At 31.5% G+C, this 26,329-nt stretch overlaps 1 protein-coding gene and 1 long non-coding RNA gene across 2 annotated transcripts; both read left to right on the top strand.

Annotated features, from left to right (window-relative positions):
• Window positions 1-1,406: 1,406 nt before the first annotated feature.
• LOC111051041 lies at window positions 1,407-13,387 on the top strand. Its single transcript, XM_039435318.1, has 3 exons — window positions 1,407-1,623; window positions 6,034-6,215; window positions 13,148-13,387. The coding sequence occupies exons 1-3, from the start codon at window positions 1,407-1,409 to the stop codon at window positions 13,208-13,210; spliced, it is 462 nt and encodes a 153-aa protein (XP_039291252.1). The 3' UTR covers window positions 13,211-13,387.
• A 7,480-nt stretch (window positions 13,388-20,867) lies between these two features.
• LOC120353129 lies at window positions 20,868-25,074 on the top strand. Its single transcript, XR_005572197.1, has 4 exons — window positions 20,868-21,359; window positions 22,176-22,335; window positions 23,415-23,514; window positions 24,909-25,074. It is a non-coding gene; the product is annotated as an uncharacterized LOC120353129 (long non-coding RNA).
• The last annotated feature ends 1,255 nt before the right edge of the window (window positions 25,075-26,329 follow it).

Consider the following 26,329-nt stretch of genomic DNA (forward strand, 5'->3'; position numbering starts at 1 on the left):
GATTGATAAAGAGGTTTCCTCTGATGAAATGTTCAAAAAATTATTGGAAAAGATAAACTGTTATGCCGAATGGGATTTAGATACAAAAAACAGTGTCGCAAAGGTTTTCATTGAAAATAGAGATGTCTTCTCAGAACAGCCAGGACTAGCTAAAGATTTTGAATGCCGACTCAAAGTCAAACCTCATGAAGCCTATTACCGAAAATCTTATCCAATACCTTTTACATACCGCCAGGCAGCTATAGCAGAGATAGACAGAATGTTAGAGATTATGTCTAGATGCGCGAGCGCTTAACAACATTCTGGAAGATGACCGTGAGAGCCCAGACCAGATAGAACAAGTACTTCAAACCTTTAGTGGGAAGAATGTATACTCTACAGTTGACCTAAGCGCAGGTTATTGGCAGATCCAGATAGCAGCAGAATCAAGAGATTATCTATCATTCTTATTCAATGGAAGAAATTACCGCTTCACTCGCCTAGCTTTTGGAATGAGGAACGCCATGGCCATATTTATTCGTTGCCTTCGTCAAGCCGTAGGAGAAGATGTCACGGATTTCTGTACACTCTACGTGGATGATGGAATTATTTCTCCAACAAATATTCAGGACCATTGTCAACACCTAGACATAGTATTTCGTCGCCTCATCAGATGTGGACTCAAATTGAAATTATCAAAATGCGAATTTTTTGCACAAGTCAAATATTTGGGACATATCATCACCCCGGACGGCATCTCCCAAGATAGCAGTAAATTAGAAGTCATCAGAAAATTCCCTTCACCAACTAACCGAAAGCAACTACAGAAATTCATTGGATTTCTTCAATTCTATAGACGTTTCAAAAGCCGTATGTCACACTACACTGCCCAATTAAGTCACGTACTATCAACCAACAAAGCATGGAAGTGGACAGAAGCAGAGGAGAAAATATTTCGAGAGTTAAAAGAAGCTTTCCTTGAAATAGTTGTACTAAGTCATCCCGATATGAGCCAGTCATTTTACATAAACGTAGACGCCTCAGATTACGCCATAGGAGCAGAAATATTTCAGAAAAGTGCCAAAGGAGACAAAGGAGTACTAGCTTTTTTCAGTAAAACACTAAATCCAGCACAGAGACGCTATTCGATTACAGAAAAGGAGTTATTAAGTATAGTAGAAGTCTGTAAAAAATACTGCACGCTACTGTTGGGAAATAAAATTTATATCAATACCGACCACAAAGCTCTCACGTTTTTTAAAACAGCTAAATTAAACCACAACAGACTGTCAAGATGGTTTCTCGCTCTTCAAGAGTTTGATCTCGATCTCACCCACTTACCAGGAAAGCAAAATCAAACAGCCGATTTTCTATCCCGAGAATTAGATGCCACATACTGTAACGACACAAACCTGAAATGCTATGCAATGGAAATGGACGAAAGCATACCATATCCCGAAAATATCAAACCTCAAGTCTACAAGAATACACTAACACCCAGAAGGATTCAGAACGCACAAAGAGAAGACCCCAAGCTATCACAAATTTTAGAAATATTGGAGGAAGGACCGTCTGAACCGCCCAACTACCTGCGACAGTACACACGATACCGTGGATTCCTATTTCACCGCACCACACCACAAGGTTATAACTGGAGATTCATAATACCTAAGGAAATAGCGGAAGAAGTGATTAAGGAAACACATGAGAGAATTGGCCACTTTGGAGTAAGAAAAATGATATGTACACTAAAAGAAGCCTGTTATCTGAAAGGTATGCACAAAAAGGTAGTCAAAGTGTTAAGAGCATGTGACCTATGTCAGAAAACAAAACATTTAAAATATCAAGTCAGGGGAGCAATGATACCTATATTGCCGACCGCCCCATTGGAGTTAGTATCAGCCGACATTTATGGTCCTCTACCCCTAGCACAACATGGGAAGAAATATATATTCGTGTTAACATGCACATTCTCTAAATACACCATGTTCTTTCCCATCGGTAAGCTAACAGGAGAAGTCCTAGCAAATTGCATAGTGAACAAGTGGACTCCACAAGTAGGAAAACCTAAGCGCATTCTATCAGATAATGCATCATATTTTTGTAGCAAACAATGGAGAAGAATACTTGACCTGGCTGATATAAAAGTATCTCGAACTTCCACATACTCTCCTAGCTCGAACCCCGTGGAGCGCCGTATGGCAGAAATCTCACGATTCATGAGAGCGTACTGCTCTGAAAAACATCAAAGTTGGGTTAGATATCTACCATTCCTAGAAGAATGTTTCAACAATTGTATTAATGAAAATACAGGATACACCCCAGTAGAAGTTGTTTTCGGAGAAAGAAATAAAATGTTTATTGAAAAGTTAATAGATTTCCCACCGTCGAATGCTTTAACTCATCCCAACCTAGACATTTGTCACATTGTGCAACAGAGATTAGAAAGGTCAGCGACCTCACGAAAACATTATCATGATAATAAATCCAAACAATTCAAATACAGTGTCGGAGATGAAATACTTCTAAAAAGCCATAGATTATCCAATGCATTGGAAAAAACTACCAGAAAATTCTTTCATATTTATACTGGACCATATAAAATTGCAGCCGTAACTGAACGTAATAGAGTTCAGTTGTATGAAGAAAGCAAACCAAATTTAACTTGGTGGGAAAATATCTCTAATCTCAAACCGTATTATCGAGACACTAAGCGATAAGAAAGTAAATAATAATATTTGGATTCACTGACCTTACCTGTCAACAAATACGTACCAAACGAACGCCAGGCAACACACTTATTTAACAGACAAGTATTCACTTCGACCAGCATACCTGAAAATAGAGAAAGAACAAATTTAGAAACCATCTTTAACACCATTCTCACCAATGAAACAAGTGAATAAATAACTTCCAATTTAAAAGCCAACTTACTGTTGTATATCTTGAAGGAGCATCAAAATGGTGACAGTTGAATAAATAGAAGCCACCCAAGCATCCAAGGATCAGCTGTTCACTGCGAGAGCCCGAGTATTTAATGCCTATTAAATCATCTAAGTTGATACCCCGAATAAAAAACTCAAGTGTCATATAAATGTGAATTGTATGTAGAGATATTATAAAAATATTATATTATTATTATTTATGTGTAAACTAATTAAGAAAATCAATAAATTATCCGCCAAATGATCAAACCGCATAGTTACCACCAAAAAGCATTAAGCCAAAGTTTCATGTATCAAATGAATAAGAAGTTCTTGTTAATGAAACTTACCAAAGATTATCCTTTAAAAATATTCATTGTATAAAAGCAAAGCCCAAATTCTGCAAGAGATGGAAATTAAAATGTACAAGTCACTGTTCTATGTCTAGGGAGAAGAAATATTATATTCTGCAAGTCAGAGAATTACCAGTTTGTTAGGTTGGCAATGGTTTTGCACTAACGTTCAAATGTGCTTCTAGCCTGAGGGCGAAGCGTGGATTAGAAAAAAGGTTTATATTGTGTATGGAGGAGGAGATAATTTATATTTGTGTATTGTGTGTAGAAGGAGATTGGCCGATGTAAGGCGTATGTATTTGAATTGAATTTATTTATTGTAGTATATGTTGCTGAATTGTTAGGAGAGCTGAATTGTTAACAGACTTTGTAACATGTGAGATTTCTGATCCAAAACCAACTGGATCATAAAATTATATTATATTCTTGAATTCTCGTTTTATATCAGAAATCAGAGGGTGTATTGTGTCACGTGGTAATTTAATACCACCAAATATTTTAAAATGAGCCAATGAATTTTAACAGGATTATAAAATTGGAAAGAAGGTTAGACCTAGTCAAGGGATAAATCAACTTAAATCAAGTATTATTAGCGATTAGGAGTAATAGCATTATCAAAAACGATAAGAAAACTTGAATAATTGTGATTTAATAACTATGAGAACCCATTGGTAAGATCAAAAAATTATAAAGCGGCTTTCTTATTATTGGCGGATTTCAAAAAATAAAAGTGCATAAACATTGAGGTTAGAATTATTTGTTTACATTTTGAAAAGAATTAGTCGATCTTGGATAAATCGATAATTATTAGAATCAATACTGAACGAATCAGCTGATTATTCGATCAACCAGTATAACAGGTTGAATTATATAAAATTTACTCATAAAGGATATATTATGTATACTAAAGGAAGTCGATGTGTAGAAATACGAACACCCATTATCTCTGTATAAATATTTATTATAATCTAAAAAAGCATGATAAATCAAGAGTATACAAAACTCATATGAAAACTAATTGTATTAAAATCGCATGTTATGATTTATTTATGAAATCAATTTAGGATAAACACTCCATATATTTGTATAAAAACTCTTTTTTATTTGATTTTTTCTATTATAAAGTCAAGGAAGCCCTGATTCCCAAGGCAACCAATTGTATTGAGTTTAATAAACTGAAGGCCAATCAGAGAGTAGCTTACAGAATTATTCGTGGAAGAGACAAATTTTTCTGAAAACCTTCTTCTTCTGGCTTAAGATCTTGACCTGAGAGGATGCACACAGAGTATAGGGTTCTTTCTTCCTCTTTTTAAAATTCTAAACTATTAAGCCAAACCCTTTTTTTAATGTGAAGTATTTGTATTAAATGTTAAATTATCTGTGAACTCAGTGCTGTCAAAGAGTTCGTAATTTGTAACTATTCCCCATAAATATATCTTTAATCTGAAAAGGAACTTATAAGAATCTGGACCACGCGTTAGCCCAGCAGTGACGAAAAGGAGCCCACCTAATTAATTATTGGAATTAATTAATTCAATCCACGTGACCGTCAAGAACTTCAGTTCAGTGAGTGATAAGTCAAACGAGCTCGTTTCAGGTTTTCTACGTACAGTGGGGGGAATTAATAAAAAAGCGCTATTCGAATTAACTTGAATTAAATAAAAGATCACAACGTGTTGAATGCTAGCACATAGTTCGTGAGAACATTTTATAAATTTATTTAATATATGTAGGAAGCTTACTTCCATGCACAGCCCGAATTCATATAAATCCCTGAGATCTCATGTTTGAATAATAATTTATTAATTATTAATTTTGTTAATTGAACAACGCACATCATATCAAACCTATAGACAGAACAGGTTTTTATTGGCAGAATTTTGTATTGATTGGAAGTCTAAGTATCAGTATTAAATATAATATATTTATGAATTTGAAACACACTATTGTGAATATTAGCCAAACCTGTGATAATTATTCAGATTTTAGAAAACATTTAATTAAGTAAATTATAGATATATCGAATATTTTTATACATACATTTTCATGGGAATATATTTTGTGTTTTATGTCAGCATACAAACTCATAGAATTTTTTATTATATCCTAACTCATCTTGTGATATACAGTTTGAGCTGTTTTAATACCAACAAATATTTAGCAGCACTTAAAATTATTGAATCAAGTAATATTGATCTTATTCAGAGCACTCAATATTTATCATCCTTTGATGATATTCATTTTATCTGCCAGAACAACTATATTGAAAAATTATATTAATAAGGTTCCAGTTATATCATATAAGGATTCAGAGAGCTTCAAGAACTGGCGTTGTAAGTTCTAAGGAATTTTGGAAGGGTATATTGGTGAATACTTGTATTCACGTCGAGCGTTTTAAGAATCAACTAGAAACAACTATAGTTGGTCCTTATCATTCTCTAGTGGTACATGGTTACTGATAATCAGTCATCAAATATTCTTTTGATTTTCTCACTGGTATTCTCCAAGAACTTCATAGAAGCAGCGGTAAGAATTATCAATCACCGGTCATTGAACCTCATGGTGATTATTTGTATTTGTAAAATTCATGTATCTACCACTGAGCTAGAGCTGAGGTTTGAACCCAGTAATTTTGCGAGCCGGACGGCCTTAATTTTTTGTGAATTTATTCGCAAAAGAGGGAATTTAGAGATTGCTCTTATAAATATCAGAAACATCGTATCATCTGTGAAGGATTTACAATTCACAATTTCACACTGATAACATTATTTTTGCAGTGAGATATGCTGCCGCACCTTATGAGTATTTAGCTGAGGAGTTCTATTTGGGAATGAATGCAGATATACATAATAAAAATGCCCATAGATACCAATTAATAGCTCGAAGTGAAATCAATTTGAAAGATATTATTGATGCTTATAAAAGCCGGTTTGGAAAAGAACCGCAGGAATCAATAACGGTAGGTTGATCACTATTTTCCAATTAATTATTTAATAAGGCTACTTGAATGTATAATAACAGGGAATCACTAGTACCCTCATTATCTATCTATCTATCTATACTTCTATATACTTTCTAATGAAGGGGATAATATTTATATTATATTAAAACTGCAATTAACAAAAAACTCACAGTCAATAACTTACTTCTTTTTGTCTGATCAAAGTAAACACATATTCAGTTAGAGAACACATTATATACTCAGAAATAAATGTTTGGGAAGGTAAATCTTGTCTAGTGACCAGCTTTATAGAAGCAGAAACAAGGCCCGCCGCAAAGTAGACCCACGCTAATCCACGAAAAGCAACCCACGCCGTGGGATGTTTTGTAAACCAGTGCTAGGCTTCCCTAGACATCTGTATAATACATGCAATGATTAATCTACTTGTCAGCTGATTGATTATGAATATTTCTATAGCAATCGAATAAAACCGAAGAGATTTTTTGATGGAAAGTTTTGTAAAAGCATTGCTATTGCAACGGCGCACCGCAAACTGCACCCAGCCGAGAATTTCCAATGAAATTGATTTCCACGCGTGGATCGGTTTATGATCTGTTCACAGTTTCCGTGGAATGTGGGTTGTACTGCGTTGTCACTCGTTCGTTGTACTGTGCAGGCCTACAACTACACATCCACATGTATTTAGCATAGCACAGGCTGGAAGTCCCTACAGGTATCAAGAGACTTGTATAGCACTCAACGTGTTAATGACGATTCATTTGATGAATCTTTAAAAAACTTTTATGAATTCAATCTCCAATAAATTATACGTACGACGATAGGCTACACCAATGTTCCTGGAATACATGTATTGTTGTATTCTACATGTAGGCTTCACTACATGTTTCTAGCATGTCGAAAGTTTCATGTTTTTTGCTCGAAATGTTTCAACATTGATGAACATAGACATTAATTGAAAAATAACTATGGGTCGGATGAGAATGATTCAGACATCAATAGTAAGAAGTTTTTATTTAGATTCTCATAATGGCAGAAGCTCGTGAACCAGCCTATCGACAAAAAGTTGCAGGCCAATGGAGAGAAGGCCTGTCTGGAACAGGCCACTGCGCAATCACCAAAGTTGTTGCTCACAGCCCTGTGCTTAAAATGACATCAGATGTCATGAGTGCGGAGTTGTTTTTCACTGAACCTTTCTCTGTTAAATTATGCTCTAGAGATGAGTGGAAGTATGAGGAAGGGCACTATCCCAGAGGGATAGGAATGGGATGTTGGTATAGGGGAGAAACTCCTGTACCTTGTAAAGAACACGGGAGTTGGTTAGCTTAACTAACATACTTTGGGACACACAATAAGCTTCGGTTGACGTGTGAGGCTCTTTGAACCTTTGGATCTTTGAATCTGTCTCTTCAAAAACATAAACATGAGCATAATAGTGAGAAGACTTTTCCCCCGTTATTTTGATATAACATTCTCACTCATTATGACATTCCCTGATTCTAAGGGAAGTAATATATATATATATATATAATATATATATATATATATATATATATATATATATATAAAAGAGTTACATTTTTGGCGATTTTATCATTTCTCTATTTATTATTATCAAACGAAAATCCAAATTGAATGTTGTAATTCACACCGAAAACTTCTGCTACTGCAAATATTGACAACAGGGTAAACAGCTAGATGGAAATTCGATAAGCGCTACTATTCAAAAATTATTTGTCAGCCCAGGAATATCTCAGTAATTTCCATCTGTAGGTTCTTTATTTCCTTGATTTTTGACAACACAATTTATTTTTTTCGCAATTTCTACGGTTGGAGGTTGGAGGGCAAGTCAATATAAGTTGAGACGGTTCACTTCCAGTAACAACAAGAAATATAATGTGATGTCAGTCATTTAGAAAAGGAATCAAGAAATTCATATAATAACTGGACAACGTAATTTTTTCTCTGCCTTATATAATAGAGGTATAAATCTAATTAATGAAAACAATATGAAAATCTTTTAGTACCCTTTATTTTTTAAAAACTCTCAACAAATTATTTGACCGAGCGAAGTAAGGTCTAAGATTCAAGTCGACGATTTGTCTTTTCTCTTAATGTTTAATGTTTAATGTTTCAATGTTTGAATGTTTTAATGTTTAAATGTTTAAATGTTTAAATGTTTAAATGTTTAAATGTTTAATGTTTAAATGTTTAAATGTTTAAATGTTAAATGTTAAATGTTTAAATGTTTAAATGTTTAAATGTTTAAATGTTTAAATGTTTAAATGTTTAAATGTTTAAATGTTAAATGTTTAAATGTTTAATGTTTAAATGTTTAAATGTTTAAATGTTTAAATGTTTAAATGTTAAATGTTAAATGTTTAAATGTTTAAATGTTTAAATGTTTAAATGTTAAATGTTTAAATGTTTAAATGTTTAAATGTTAAATGTTTAATGTTTAAATGTTTAAATGTTTAAATGTTTAAATGTTAAATGTTTAAATGTTTAAATGTTAAATGTTTAAATGTTTAATGTTTAAATGTTTAATGTTTAAATGTTAAATGTTTAATGTTTGAATGTTTAAATGTTTAAATGTTTAAATGTTTAAATGTTTAAATGTTTAAATGTTTAAATGTTTAAAAGTTTGAATGTTTAAACGTTTGAATGTTTGAATGTTTAAATGTTTGAATGTTTGAATGTTTAAATGTTTAATGTTTGAATGTTCAAATGTTTAAATGTTTAAATGTTTAAATGTTTAAATGTTTAAATGTTTAAATGTTTAAATGTAAATGTTTAAATGTTTAAATGTTTAAATGTTTAAATGTTTAATGTTTAAATGTTTAAATGTTTAAATGTTTAAATGTTTAAATGTTTAAATGTTTAATGTTTAATGTTTAAATGTTTAAATGTTTAAATGTTAAATGTTTAAATGTTTAAATGTTTAAATGTTTAAAGTTTAAATGTTAAATGTTAAATGTTTAAATGTTTAAATGTTTAATGTTTAAATGTTTAAATGTTTGAATGTTCAATGTTTAAATGTTCAATGTTTAAATGTTTAAATGTTTAAATGTTTAAAGTTTAAATGTTAAATGTTTAAATGTTAAATGTTTAAATGTTTAAATGTTTAAATGTTAAATGTTTAAATGTTAAATGTTTAAATGTTTAAATGTTTTAAATGTTTAAATGTTTAAATGTTAAAGTTTAAATGTTTAAATGTTTAAATGTTAAATGTTTAAATGTTTAAATGTTTAAATGTTTAAATGTTTAAATGTTAAATGTTTAAATGTTTAATGTTTAATGTTTAAATGTTTAAATGTTTAAAAGTTTGAATGTTTAAATGTTTGAATGTTTAAATGTTAAATGTTTGAATGTTTGAATGTTAAATGTTTAAATGTTTGAATGTTTAAATGTTAAATGTTTAAATGTTTAAATGTTTAAATGTTTAAAGTTTAAATGTTTAATGTTTAAATGTTTAAATGTTTAAATGTTAAATGTTTAAATGTTTAAATGTTTAAAGTTTAAATGTTAAATGTTTAAATGTTTAAATGTTTAAATGTTTAATGTTTAAATGTTTAAATGTTTAAATGTTTAAATGTTTAATGTTTAAATGTTTAATGTTTAAATGTTTAAATGTTCAAATGTTTAAATGTTTAATGTTTAAATGTTTAAATGTTTAAATGTTTAAATGTTTAAATGTTTGAATGTTCAAATGTTTAAATGTTCAAATGTTTAAATGTTCAAATGTTTAAATGTTTAAATGTTTAGATGTTTTAATGTTCAAATGTTTAAATGTTAAAATATTTAAATGTTTAGATGTTCAAATGTTTAAATGTTTAAATGTTAAATGTTAAATGTTTAAATGTTAAATTTCAAGTCAATCGGTTGATTAGAAATTCAATTCAAGATGGCGGGAAAAATGGTGGATAATCACTGAAAAAAACATGTTTTTCACGATATTCTCAAAAACGGCTCCAAATATTTTCTACAAATTTATACCATGGATAGCTATTCATGAGCCCTATCAACTGACATGAGTCTCATTTCTGGGAAAATTGCAGGAGCTCCGTAATATCCTTGAGAAAAATGGCGGATAATCACCAAAAAACCATGTTTTCTCGAAAACGGCTCTAAGGAATTTCTTCAAATTTATACCATGGATAAAGCTCTATCAACTGACATAAGTCTCATTTCTGGGAAAATTGCAGGAGCTCCGTAATATTCTTGAAAAAAATGGCGGATAATCACTAAAAAACATTCTTTTTCACGGTTTTCTCAAAAACGGCTCTAACGATCTTCTTTAAATTCATACATAAGCCCTATTAACTGACATGAGTCTAATTTCTGGGAGAATTGCAGGAGCTCCGTAATATTCTTGAGAAAAATGGCGGATAATTACCAAAAAACATGTTTTTCACTATTTTATCAAAAATGACTTTACCGATTTCTTTCAAATTCATAGCCTGTATAGTTATTTATCAGCTCTATCAACAGGCATGAATCTCCTTCTTGGGAAACTAACGGGGGTCCACCCCATCCTTGAGAAATGGACTTTGTAACCTCCTTCTCGTGCATGAGGTAGGTAGGTAGAGCAGTTCATAAAAAGAACACATAGTCGAGATATTTCATCTGTAGATCAGCTGTTTTGACGACTTTCAAAAAATATCATCTAATTTCACAATTTAGACAAAGGAAAAAGTACTGTGAAAACAATTATATATACACATAATTATATAGTAGTCTGATTGTAGATTCAAATATGTTTCTGCCAATCGCCATTATGTTATTCCCCTAAATTATTCTCCTTTAAAAAAGAAAAAAATGGAAAAACTCATTCAGAACACATCCATTGATGCGCAATACAAAAGGAGCATTTCTGCAAAATCTCATGGAAATCTGTTCATGTGCTTTCACGAAAATGCATCGCATAATTATTATACAGACAAAATAAAACCTGGTCGAGTTAAGACTTCACCCTCACTGAGGTTGGTCAAATAATCCTATATTATCATACATTAAATAATTGAACAGAAATCACTGCTAAGTATTCATTTTAAATTTGTGCTTATCATTTCCAGAACATATGGACTCAAGGCGAATACAGCGATTTATTTCTGGCGGTTCTCAATGGAAATGTTTAAATGTTTAAATGTTTAAAAGTTTGAATGTTTAAACGTTTGAATGTTTGAATGTTTAAATGTTTGAATGTTTGAATGTTTAAATGTTTAATGTTTGAATGTTCAAATGTTTAAATGTTAAATGTTTAAATGTTTAAATGTTTAAATGTTTAAATGTTTAAATGTTTAATGTTTAAATGTTTAAATGTTTAAATGTTTAAATGTTTAAATGTTTAAATGTTAAATGTTTAAATGTTTAAATGTTTAAATGTTTAAATGTTTAAATGTTTAATGTTTAAATGTTTAAATGTTCAAATGTTTAAATGTTTAAATGTTTAAATGTTTAAATGTTTAAATGTTCAAATGTTTAAATGTTTAAATGTTTAAATGTTTAAATGTTTAAATGTTTAAATGTTTAAATGTTTGAATGTTCAAATGTTTAAATGTTCAAATGTTTAAATGTTAAATGTTTAAATGTTCAAATGTTTAAATGTTTAAATGTTTAGATGTTTTAATGTTCAAATGTTTAAATGTTAAAATATTTAAATGTTTAGATGTTCAAATGTTTAAATGTTTAAATGTTAAAATGTTAAAATGTTTAAATGTTAAATTTCAAGTCAATCGGTTGATTAGAAATTCAATTCAAGATGGCGGGAAAAATGGTGGATAATCACTGAAAAAAACATGTTTTTCACGATATTCTCAAAAACGGCTCCAAATATTTTCTACAAATTTATACCATGGATAGCTATTCATGAGCCCTATCAACTGACATGAGTCTCATTTCTGGGAAAATTGCAGGAGCTCCGTAATATCCTTGAGAAAAATGGCGGATAATCACCAAAAAACCATGTTTTCTCGAAAACGGCTCTAAGGAATTTCTTCAAATTTATACCATGGATAAAGCTCTATCAACTGACATAAGTCTCATTTCTGGGAAAATTGCAGGAGCTCCGTAATATTCTTGAAAAAAATGGCGGATAATCACTAAAAAACATTCTTTTTCACGGTTTTCTCAAAAACGGCTCTAACGATCTTCTTTAAATTCATACATAAGCCCTATTAACTGACATGAGTCTAATTTCTGGGAGAATTGCAGGAGCTCCGTAATATTCTTGAGAAAAATGGCGGATAATTACCAAAAAACATGTTTTTCACTATTTTATCAAAAATGACTTTACCGATTTCTTTCAAATTCATAGCCTGTATAGTTATTTATCAGCTCTATCAACAGGCATGAATCTCCTTCTTGGGAAACTAACGGGGGTCCACCCCATCCTTGAGAAATGGACTTTGTAACCTCCTTCTCGTGCATGAGGTAGGTAGGTAGAGCAGTTCATAAAAAGAACACATAGTCGAGATATTTCATCTGTAGATCAGCTGTTTTGACGACTTTCAAAAAATATCATCTAATTTCACAATTTAGACAAAGGAAAAAGTACTGTGAAAACAATTATATATACACATAATTATATAGTAGTCTGATTGTAGATTCAAATATGTTTCTGCCAATCGCCATTATGTTATTCCCCTAAATTATTCTCCTTTAAAAAAGAAAAAAATGGAAAAACTCATTCAGAACACATCCATTGATGCGCAATACAAAAGGAGCATTTCTGCAAAATCTCATGGAAATCTGTTCATGTGCTTTCACGAAAATGCATCGCATAATTATTATACAGACAAAATAAAACCTGGTCGAGTTAAGACTTCACCCTCACTGAGGTTGGTCAAATAATCCTATATTATCATACATTAAATAATTGAACAGAAATCACTGCTAAGTATTCATTTTAAATTTGTGCTTATCATTTCCAGAACATATGGACTCAAGGCGAATACAGCGATTTATTTCTGGCGGTTCTCAATGGAAATCCTTGAAACAAGTAGTATCCTTTCTGTCTATCATTATATTATACTTACAGTTTTCCAATTTTGATTCGACAAGAAATAATGTTTTGTATATTGAATGCCATGGGTCCTATTGTGTTTTGGGTTTTGTCACTATTTTGTTCCAACTTTTAAGAATAAAGTTCCAGTCGGATTTGGAATGAATCATTCCGTGAGGTTTTTTTCGATTTATGACTTTCCTTATTCTCTGCTTACTTACCCTTCTAGTCGTGACTCTTAGTCCCAGGGACCCGGACAATTTTTGTTTTAGTTATAATTTTGCTTCCGTTTGCTTTACTGTCCATTGATACCCATGTAGATTCATGTCAATAGACTCTTTAACTTGATGTAGAGTGTTAGTACTCTGTGAATTGTTGTTTTTGTAAAATGACGCTTTTGGGTCCCTGGTTGAGTCCCAGGGTCACGACTAAGGCTCGATGCACATTTGCAACGCTAGCCAGTTGCGTTTTTACGAGTGGAGCGATTCTCCGCTGGCAGCCAATATCAGTTCAGTGCACACTTGTGCGTATCGACAGCGTCTTACTGTCGAACGACGTCAATTTGTACTCAGCAATTTTCGCGGCTTGAGCAACTTGGTCATTAATCGTGATATAAAAGTTCTGATTCCGAATTTTCAAAGTTTTTTGTAATACCGGACGTCAGAGCAGTTATTATAAAAATCACAATTATTAAAGTGATAAGTTATTCATCAGGCAGTAATAAATAAATTAATCGGCTTCTCACTAATTTAGAAATAATACAAATGACGAGGGAATAGTACAGCTTTTTCAGAAAGACCTTTTATTTCTTTCTAAAATACAATTATAAAACAAAAACTATAAAACTTTTAAAACAATTGAAAACACTATAAATTCCAGGACTTACTCCCATCTTCAGGTAAAAATTCAAAATATAATTTGTTTAGGAGTAGAGAAATTCGCAAAAATACCTTTCAATGCTCTAATTACTGATTCAGAATTAGCTTTTCTCAAACATTTTAACCAACAGAATTTACTGAAAACGTCAATTGCACTAAAAATAAAACAGTTATTCTGTGATGTGCGTACTAATGGACCAACTAAGTCAATATGTATCATCTCAAGAGGTTTTTCCTGTATTTTTGATGATAAAAAACCGTAATTGGTAGCCTGAGCTGGTTTACTTTTTGCACAAAGAGTACAAGATTTAACTAAATAAATTATATCTTTCCTCAAATCAACCCAGTGGAAATTCTCTTGAATTTTTGAAATAGTTTTAGCAATACCTAAATGAGCACCAATCATACTTTCATGATAATATTTGAAGATTAAAGGAACAAGAAGTTTGGGTATGACTATTTTTGTTTTTCCTGGTTTCTTAGTTTTATCACTAATACTCCTTTAGACAAACTATAAGGAAACTGATCAATATTATTATTAATCTTTTCTATTATATCCGCTAAAATAGGATCATTCTCTTGGTGTTGTTTTATGTCAGTGAATACTAGTGGAAAATCGGTAATTTTTAGTGAGTTTATTAAGTTTAGACTATTTTCTACTTCTATATGTTCATCTTTGACATCAATTTCAGGCAATTCACTGTCATCATGGTACATTCTGGATAAAGCATCAGCTATGCAATTATCTTTTCCCGCTACATGCTGTGTTGTGAACTGAAATGATAAAAGCCTAAGTATCCAACGACTAAGTCTACCAATTTGCTTGTCTTGTTTTAAAATCCATGCTAAGGCACTATTATCTGTTAACAACAAGAATTTAGTGTGTTGTAAGTACAGTTTAAATCTTTCCATGCCAAAAATTGCTGCATAGCATTCGATCTCATATGTAGAATATTTGCATTCTTGTTGAGTGAGCTTTTTGGAAGCAAAACTAATAGGCTTTAGGATGCCATCAACATTGTGAGAAAGGACCGCAGAAATTGATAAGGAGCTCCCATCAGTTTGCAACACAAACTGTTTATTAAAATCAGCTGTTATTAAGACAGGAGGGTTCATAATTGCATTTTTCAATTTCTGAAAAGCTTTCTCGTGAACATCTTCCCAAATAAATTTTTTATCCTTCTTTCTTAGTTCGTTGAGGGGTGAGGCGATTTCAGCGTAATTTTCAATGAATTGTGAAAATATCCTACCATTCCTATGAATCTGGAGATAGCCTTGACATTTTTTGGTCTAGGGTAATTACGAATTGAATTTGTCCGAGCTGGATCAATAGTAATACCATGTTCACTTACTAAATTACCTAGAAAGGAGATTTGTTTTTTTGCAAATTTAGCTTTCTCCTTTTTTACAGTAAACCCACCTTGTTTAAGTTTGGACAACACTATCGTAATGTGCTCAAGATGTGACTCAAAATCTTCAGAATAAATCACAATATCATCCAAATAATTTATTACAAATTTGAATTTTATCCCTTCAAATAAAATATTCAAAGCAGTAGATAAGGCTTGAGCACCTATTGATAAACCAAACGGTACACGAGTATAACAGTAAGTTTGAGTTGGAGTTGCAAAAGTAGTCAAGTGCTTAGAAGATGGAGATAATTTCAATTGATAATAGCTTTCAGTAAGATCAAGAACAGTAAAGAACTTAGCACCGTTAAACCAATGGAATGTACTCTCAATGTTTGGCAAAGGTGTAGCATCTAATGCAATTTTTTTTATTTAATGCTCTATAATCTACTACCACACGATGGCCACCATCTTTCTTAGGAACTAAGAAACAAGGGCTGGAATAATTGGAAGTTGATTTCTCAATAATTCCATCATCTAACATTTTTTGAATTTTTTTTATTTAAGATTTCCATTCTTATCGGATTTAACTGATAAGGAGCTTTCCTTACGGGCTGATTGTCTATCAGACGAATTTCATATTCTATTACGTTCGATTTACCTAGTTTATGGGTAAGAACATCATCAAATTGATTTAATACTTTGTTTAATTCTACTTTCTGCGAAGAGCTTAAATCGTCCAATTCCACATCAGTACCAATTCTATTCATTTTCTTTAGTAATTCCAACCTGTGATTTTTTTCAAAAGAAAATTTGAATTGCGGTTTAAATCCAAAGAAATACCTATTATTGAATAAATCAGGAACTAATTTGGAATAATGAATAAAATCACAACCTAAAACAATAGGAATTGACAAATCATTATGAACAAAGAAACGAAATTTCCAACTGAAGTTTTCAATTTTTATTTTTAATAGAACTGACTCTTTCAACAGTAATTTACTTTTATTCGCAGTAACACAATGCTGAATATCCTCTTGAATAAGCAGATTACCATTATCCCGTAATATTTCAGTAAAAACTTTCCTTGAAATGATACTATAATCAGAACCAGAATCAATCAATGCAATAGAACTGACACAGTTATTTCCTAACTCACATACTATTAAAGGAGTGATTTTATTAATCAAAGCTCTAGTCTTTAACTGATTAAATTTCTTTTGCTTTTTTCTTTTTATTTTATTTTTCATTTTCTGATCTTTGCCAGTATATTTTGATTGAATTGATTTCTTCTTACCATTAGAAAAAGTATCACTACATTTCAAGGTATTAATTCCGTTTTCTTTCCCAAGTAGCAAAAAAATATTGTCTCATTATTGCCACAACATTCAGCAACATTGTTAAAGATATTGTCATTATAATATTGTAGCAGTATTGTCATAATATTTTTGCAATATCAAATCATATATTATGTAAACATTGTTCAGCAATATTAAATAATATCTATACAACATTGTCGCAATATTGAATAATATATCATGTAAATAATGTTGGCAATATTGAGATAATATCAATACAACATTATTACAATGTTAAATTAAAAATTACCTAAATATTGCTAAGCAATATTTAATAATATCTATACAACATTGTCACAGTATTGAATGATATACCATGTAGATATTGTTCAACATTTTCAGATAATATCAATACAACATTGGCACAATATTGGATAATATTTTTGCAATATCAAATCATATATTATGTAAACATTGTTCAGCAATATTAAATAATATCTATACAACATTGTCGCAATATTGAATAATATATCATGTAAATAATGTTTGGCAATATTGAGATAATATCAATACAACATTATTACAATATTAAATTTAAAATTACCTAAATATTGCTAAGCAATATTTAATAATATCTATACAACATTGTCACAGTATTGAATGATATACCATGTAGATATTGTTCAACATTTTCAGATAATATCAATACAATATTGGATAATTCACCAAGTAAATATTGTTTAGCGATATTTACATAATATCAATATAACTTTGTCACAATATTGAATGATAATGTAAATATCGCTCAAGTCTAATCAAAATCCCATTGAATTTTTCTACTTGAATCGAAATCAGCAAACCCTTCTTGTTCAAGGATGACATACTTGTTGGAGTCGAGCTCGAATATGGCTTGTTGGGTATTTAGCTTTTATTGCAAGGGTCAAACAAGTCTAGACTTTGGTTTGAATTCTCCTTGTTGATCAAGGCTGACAAACTGACAAAGAGAGATTGATTATATTAGAATGAATCTAGTTCTTTACTTAGGTATGTTACAATATACACTGGCTTATACACTTATTTACATTAAAATGACAGTATTGATAATTATTCAACAAATTTGACAAGGTATGAAAAATAAATGAATGAGAATGAAGATTTAATGCAATTTAAATAACGATAATATAATATTGTGATGTAACTACATAAATCGGCTGTGTTTCAGCAAATAGTTGTCAGAGAGAGAGAAAGAGAGAGAGAGAGTGAAAGAGAGAGAGAGAGAGTGAAAGAGAGAGATTGGATTAGATTAGAGTTATTTATTTATGTATGTTACAATATTTACTGGCTTATACATAAATTTACGGTAATGCTAATTATTGAACAAATTTTACAAAGTATAAAAAATTAATTAAAAAAAATAATTAAAAGAGACAGAAAGAGAGAGAGAGTGAGAGTGTGTGTGAGAGAGAGAGTGAGTGAGTGAGAGATTGAGTGAGTGAGTAAGCGGGAGAGAGAGCGGGTGAATAAGCAAGAGGGGAGGAGAGAGAGAGAGAAGTGATAGAGAAAGCGAGAGAAGATGTTTTGTCCTGTATATATAAGTACTCATCCAACTGCCCACTATCCCTAGTATGTATAACTAAAGCTATTCAACTATAGCTGCAGTACAGTATTTACAAAGCAGGGACCTTCTAAACCTTTCTGGATAGAAAAAGTTGAAAAGTAGACAATGATTCCAATTCGCATCAATAGATCAGAATTCAAAAGAGTGAGACACACCACTATATAACTGGATTTTTGGCTGAGAATCTTCTTGTCTTTGCTGGCAGGTAGCCTACTGAAAACTAAATTCTAAACTGTAGCCCAATACTGCTTCTTCGTTTCGAGTACATCGCAGTACTGTTCCATAATTTGAAGTAGGCTATAGTACATGAACGATACATAGCCTATTTAGTATAGAGTTCACTGTCACTTCGTAATCTGAGTTGTGAGTGAACTGTTCACTTATATCAACCGTTAATACCTGAATTGGATGAGTCATACCTGTATTGCATAGATTTTTCTAATCTTCTATAAGTTTCTATAATATTCCATAGTTTCTCTTATAGAAACATAATAAATGTTAAGAAATATGAACTTCTGAAGAATGAATTAACGTTTGAAATATTATAAATGCATAATATAGAAGTTTGATTGTAGGAAACGTGTCGCAAATATAATAGAAAGGCAATAACATTTTACAGAACACACTACAGTTTTGTAACACTTTTTGTAGATGAAAGAGGTTGTGACACTAGTTTTTGGAAGATTTGCTGCTGAAACTCTCATAACTCTCTTCCTATCGTAATGTATAGTACCTATGTATCAAGATTATAGTAAGTTTACAGCAAAATAATGTAGGCCTACATGTAAGTTCTAGATCTTCATTCAATTATCTTCCGTATCATGTGAATCACGATAATAATTTGTCTGTGTTGATGTTTTAGAGTTATCTATAATAAATTATAGCCTAATTAAGGAAATAATATTGGCTAATAGACGTAGGTGACAGGAAATTCACGAATGACGTATCATCACACCAGAACTACTGAGCTGATTGACTTGAAATATTTTGCATATTTATTCTTAATTTACCGAGGATGGTTTTAGGCCTATTTTGAATTCTTGAATATTTCAGTAGGTCCAGTTTTTAATTAGACTGCCATTGCGGAACACGGGTTATCTACTAATTATAATTTTAGAGAATCTCACATCTACAAAGCACACCCAACATACCACAAATGTTTTCATTACATACTTTATTGGACGACACACTATTGAATTTCATGTTGAAATAAACCTGTATAGATTTTCCTCTTTTGTGCAAATAGAACTTGCTACTGATGTTGAAGAGAATCTTTGGTTCTTCAAGGCTTGGAATGAGCTTGTAAAATATAATTATTACACAAGAGACAATACAACATGATTTTTCATTACACAACATGAAGGAGAAAGAAAATAGCTCACGCCTCACTCACTTCATTCAGGTGCTTAGTTTTTAGCATAAATACAAGCGAAATTATATTGCCAAGATCATTTCGTAGCCGGAGTTGAGAATCCTTTTAAATGGGGATGAATGGCAATTTAGTTTTTTTATCTCTTTTCTAATTTGAACCATATAGATTAATTTTGAGGTCTCACAGCATTTTACAAGACTTCTTTAGTTTTAGCATTTTGCACTTTCTCTGATATCGTATCAATCTTATTCCGGTCGCGTAATTATGGGGAGGATATTATTTTATAATTATACTTTTCCGACAGTTGCATAACTTGGCAAACAGATAATGTAGCCTATTCAAGAGTTTCAAGTCTCGTTTAATCTGGTAGATTTCATAAGGACAGCAAAAAATCAAACGTCCAAAAATCGATGTGTGTAACTGGCTTAACTATCACTGCCTTCACGAAGCTCAAGAAAATAGTTTTCTTATTATAATATGAAATTATCAGATTGTAGGTATGGAGGTTTGATATTAGAATTCCGGTACAGAAAGTTTTTCAGTAGTAGAATCGCTTATTTCTCAGGAATACTTACTTACTTCTACCAGAATCGGTGTTTATTATTCGATCAGATCAGAGCATGATCACAATAACATTTCTTTCTTAATTACAATTTTATTTCGTGGCTTGAAGTTGAGTGCAAATAGTTTTTAGTTACACCATATCGAGACAAAGGTGTAAGTTGGTGTATACATCGACGCGCAGTAAGAAAGGAATATTCTTGCCAAATCTCATAGAATTCTATCAACGCGTTTGTTTGGCCGTAAATGCATTACATACAGACAGACGAAAGAAAATCCGAGTTATAACATAGAACTCACTGCGTTCGGTCAATTATCGTTATTCAAAAATTGCATTCAATCTCTATTCTCATTAATTAATTCTTCATATCTTGTAAAATTCGTTCAATAATAAGAAATATTGCCATTCAATCTAAATTAGTGTATAAGCCAGCAGTGTATTATATTGTAACATAACATAGGCCTGCATGAATAAAGAGAACTCTAATCTAATCTAATCTAATCTAATCCGTAATCCCTACGCTGTATTTTCTCTTTTCAACTGCAAATGTCTTCTCTTGAATTCTTCAATGTTGTTTTCCATCACGAACTGCTTATTATTAAATCCCTTTTTTCTTTTAGAAAAAAACGACTAGCAGTCAGATATTTTTACAATAAATGAATAAATCACTCACTGGACAACGAGATCTTTCGGCAGTTCCGCCATATTCTTGGTTGTCTTCTATTGCTATACTTTTTAGTACGGTATATTGTCTGAGTCTCTCCCCCTCCTACAAGCTCCTTCTTTTGTAATAGTATGTAGGCCTAACTTTCACCATTGTCCACGGCCGTGCTCTCTCTCTCGAAACTCACTCCTTCCTTGTCGAAGTATTTTCGCGCCTTTTTGAGTTGCGTTTGCCTTTTGCTATATAGTTATTGGACTTGATCTTCTTGTCTAATGCAGTCGCAAGCTTGCAAGGGTTAGTTTCAGTTCATCACGTATTGAATACAGAGTACATTTCCTGTTTCCAGTGTTTTATCCAGGCATTTATTTGTTTTGAAGTCACGTGATCTTCTATCATCAATGTAAGTACACAATAATATTACTAAATTTATGGAAGTTTGAATCAGTTAGACTGATAAAAGTATAATTAAGCCTACTATAGGGTAGCTTGGAGAAAATAATATACATTATTATATTATATATGTAGCTTGTGTTTTATCTTTTCTCTATAAGGGTGGGTTTAGTTGATTTATTTTGGTTGACCAGTTGAATTCTACCTATCCTGAATACACATTATAGTTATAGTAAGCTGTAATATATGACCTACAGCTTGAACCTCCTTATTTTCCCCCAGTCATAAATAGCCCACAAATTTGGGTTGGGTTATAAATAATTATAATAATAAATAATTATAATAACCAACCCAAATTTGTGGGCTAAATTATAATTTATAACCCAACCCAAATTTGTGGGCTATTGTATGACTGGGGGATAATAAGGAGGTTCAAGCTAAAAATAAATAATTAGACACTAAATTATTTAGTCTCTTATTTCCATCGGTATAAGAGTATCAGAGCCTATAATTTTTTTCAAATGTTCAGCGTTTCAAAATCTTTTCAAATCACTAACTTTAAAATTATTTTTTCCGAATTCAATCCTAAATCCAAACACCTAGTACAATATTTTTTTTTTGCCGTACCTATAAATTCCACTAAATGGAACCGAACTTAGCACTTAGAACAAAAATGATTCACATACATAATCTCTTATTTAATAGAGTTTTTTGGGAAATTGCAAAAAATCAAAGGTTACATTATGAATTCATCAGACATACTTGATCCCTTTGAGAATACTTTGATTTTATTCTTCAACTGAAGTATTTTTTTCATTGTTCAAAGGAGACGTATGTCGCGTCATGCGCCGATAAAGCTTCGGAAGGGCGCACAATCATGAGTATCATGGGGAAGCTGGTGACCCTTCCTCACCATCCAAAGCAAGGACGACCATAAGAGAGAGAAAAACCTTTCAAGGACCTTCTGATAACTGAAGTTATGATTGGTAAGATTTCAGCTAATTTCTCTTTTGAAGTTCACTGTGTAGCTTGCTTTATATTTTTTAACAACTCTAATTTTGCAATATCAATATCAGTCGGACAAAATCCCCTTGAATAGAAAATTCTACTTCACTGTATGACTCAAAAACTTTATTTCGCCATTAAACATGACATCCACAAACACCGTGGTTGAGTGGACATTACTGTCCAAACTTCGCCACGTCATTAAAATGAAAAAGTCATTCTATTCTATTTAATAAAAAAAGAAGGCATTCCATCCAGGATTTGCAATATTGAATCTCTAAGTTGATTTTTTTCAATTTGGGAGGTGGTCATTATAATGCTGATCATTAATTAGTATTGGAAATATCAATTGATTTGTAGTAAGCTACAAGTCTGTGATTAACACTCCACATAGCTTTGAAACAGTTTGTCCTATTGATTTAAGGTTCTCACCATTCACTTCATATTGAAATTCCGTATTGGAATAGAATAGAATCGTTACCTTCATTTCAACCTCCGAGGGCGGGGCCTACTTGCTTTGCGGTAGCAAGTTAAGTGATAGGCCTATCATGCATAACAAGACCAGCTTTCAATTTCCAATAAAGAAATACTATATGGAAAACTAGAGATAACTTTGGACTTTTATCCAAATATATTTCATTCTATTTCGAGTTTCTAGAATATCAAGGTGTTAGGCCTACTAATTGTAGGGCACCGTTAATTCTACATAATAAAAAGCATGATTCCATTACTGAATAATGGATATTTTTTGGAAATACATTAATATTACAATTTTCTTATAACATGCTCAAAAGATTCACTTTTTCCTCTCAAATTATTTCACCCAGACTTCTTATCGGTTTTTCTAAACACTTTCCTGTTCATGTTTTACTAAAATCTGCCTATTACATGATAAACCATGATTTATAAAATATTCTTCCTCCTCATCTTATCTTTCCAGCCGATCCCACCTAGAAAAAGTAGTTTTGTTCATACATTGTTTGTCCTTTATACTTTTCTTTCGCATTGTAATGAGTAATGTGTGATAGGATTAGTGTTCTCATAAATTTTATTGTTACAGCAGCTGCTACAAACCGGTGCTGGCCGAAGGCAGAATTGAAGCAGGTCTAGTTGAAAGCGGCTACGTGGCTTGCACAAGCCCAATCCAAGTTGGACAAAATGTAAGCATTAATCTTACAATTCAATTTTTCTTGAAAAACAGCATTGGAATCATGTATAACACGACAATCTTCCCATTCGAAAAAAAGAGCTTGGATTCAATATCACTGAGCCAAGATAGCAGACCAAATTTGTAATGTCATGATTGAGTATAGGAACTTTTATATTAGCACGATCCCCTACGTCCGACCATCAAATCACCTCTATGAAAAGTATCAAGCCGTTTTCAAACTTTTTACTCACTCTGTATTGAGCTGTTTCCTGAATAAGCATCTTCACCCAAGGTTATTAAAAAGAAGGTTGTTCCATAACTGCCTGATATTGGGACGAAATGAAAATCGGGTGGGTAGAGTAAACTTTTGGCCGGGACAAAAGGTTCACAAGTAACAAGCTTTAATAGTGTTATATTATTAACAATAGTTTAACACATTCAGAAATCAGACCACAGTAGCACTACAGAACTGAGACACTGCTGCCGCTCGGCTGTCGCACGGATATGTGTGTTCTCCTACTATCATCACCGTGTCGCGGACGTAGCTCGGCCGTACCTCGGCACGGGCTCGGTGCGGTTATATGTGTCCCGGCCTTTTAAAGTGCTACAGATCAGAAATTCTAGTACCGTGCGCATGCACTTGTCTTTTCAGCAAGACAATAATATCATTTATGTTGTAATCTTGTTACACTTCTCAAAATAGAACACTTCACTTGGTTTCTACTTGGACTGAATCTAATAAATAGATCTGATTTCAACATTACAGAAACATGATATTATTAGTAAAACATTGGTAAAAATGTAAAACTCAATTGATCAATAATTTTTTTATTAAAGCAATCTTGTGGATGTTATGAGCCATGAAAGCTCAATATGATTAATATTTTCAATGCGCCAGTCGTGATCTCAAATGTAGTCGGGATCTCTGATCTGTACTATTTTTCGGGTTCCCCATCACTTTCAGTTTCCTCAAATCGGAATAACCTTGTTTTTAATAACCTTGTCTTTCATGAACCAACAATTTTTTTATTGGGTACTCTAGCTATAACTTCATTCTGGAGGGAATGTTGATTGGCATGATTGTGTAAAACTTACCCAAGACTCAGGAATTGTTATCAAATGATCAAAATAGAGAGACTAAACACTGATTCAGATGTGCTATGGTTTGACTATTTTGTCTTCTTCCGATCGGGATTTCTGAAATTTGAGCCACTTTAACACAATCACCGCCATTCAACGTTTTCTCCAGAATCTGATTCTCTACAACTTCTATCAATAAAAAATTCAAGTTTATGATTTCATATCCAATTATAACCATTAAGTATTAATAAAACAAATTGATCAAATATTTTCTGCTTTGAATTAGTTTCTTTCTGATTTTTTTATTATTTTCATTTTTTCCAGGAATCAGCCATCAACACCAGCTACAATAACAATATTCGACATCGATTGTGAAGATGAACCTCTCGAATAGATAAGAATATAATAGTAGTGACAGAAAAGATCATAAAACGTGTCTACATGTTCAATTTACTGATATCATAAACAATAAATTAGTAATTGATTATAATTACGGTTTTTAATTGAATAATCAATCCCTGAAACCTCAATATTGTTGAAAATATTAATTGAAATTTACAAAATTGCAAAAATGTAGTCTATTTATAATATATTTTTTTAAATTGTGTAATGAGGGTACAGTTACACTATGAGCAAGTTTGCTCATATAAGCGCTTTCAAGCTGGTAGTGAAAACTTACAGGTAAAAACAGAATCTGGTAACATGCATAGAAACACCTCATGACATGCACAGAGAGAATAGAAATGATCCATGAATAATGCAGAGTTAGTACCATTCTCTCCGAGCACATCATAACGTGTTTCATCCATTTGAAAAAAAAATTTTCACCTGTAAGTTGGCACTAGGTACCAGCTTGAAAGTGCTTATTTGAGCAAGCTTGCACATAGTATAACTGTACCCTCATGTTCTCACAATATTGTAAAATAGTGTCAAAAATTTTTGTACAAAATTGTGGAATAATTTTCTCACAATACTGTGGAATAATTTTCTCACAATATTATGAGATAATTTTTCCACAATGTTTTGTGGAAATATTCGGTTCAATATCAATATTGTGTTAATATATTTCAATATTTCAGGAAAATATCTTCCCAACATCAACCAATATTTTCAAATATCGTAGGAAAAATATTGAAGGTTTCATAAAGATATTGTCAGAGTATTCTGACAACATTGACCAACATTTACAACACATTGAACAATGTTGTGATAATTTTTGTCACAATATTGAGACAATATTTTTTAAAAAATCTTGTCTCAATATTGTGACAATATTTTGTCAAAATATCATAGCAATATTTACCAACATTGCTATAATATTTTCAAAAAAATATTAAAGGTTTCATAAAGATATTGTCAGAGTATTCTGACAACATTGACCAACATTTATAACACATTGAACAATGTTGTGATAATTTTTGTCACAATATTGGGACAATATTTATAAAAAATGTTGTCTCAATATTGTGACAATATTTTCCAATATTTTGTCAAAATATCTTAGCAATATGTACCAACATTGCTATAATATTTTCGAAAAAATATAAAATGTTTCATAAAGATATTGTCAGAGTATTTTGACAACATTGACCAACATTTACAATATATTTAACAATATTGGGAAAACATTCCTTCCAATATTAAGACAATATTGTTTTGCTACTTGGGTTATTGAATTTTCGATTGTATTTGGTGTTTTGAAATTTTCTTTTACTGGATATTTTCTTTTTATACTGTTTCCCAGC

Source organism: Nilaparvata lugens, chromosome 9, assembly GCF_014356525.2.
Source record: "Nilaparvata lugens isolate BPH chromosome 9, ASM1435652v1, whole genome shotgun sequence".
NCBI classification, from domain to species: Eukaryota; Metazoa; Arthropoda; class Insecta; order Hemiptera; family Delphacidae; genus Nilaparvata; species Nilaparvata lugens.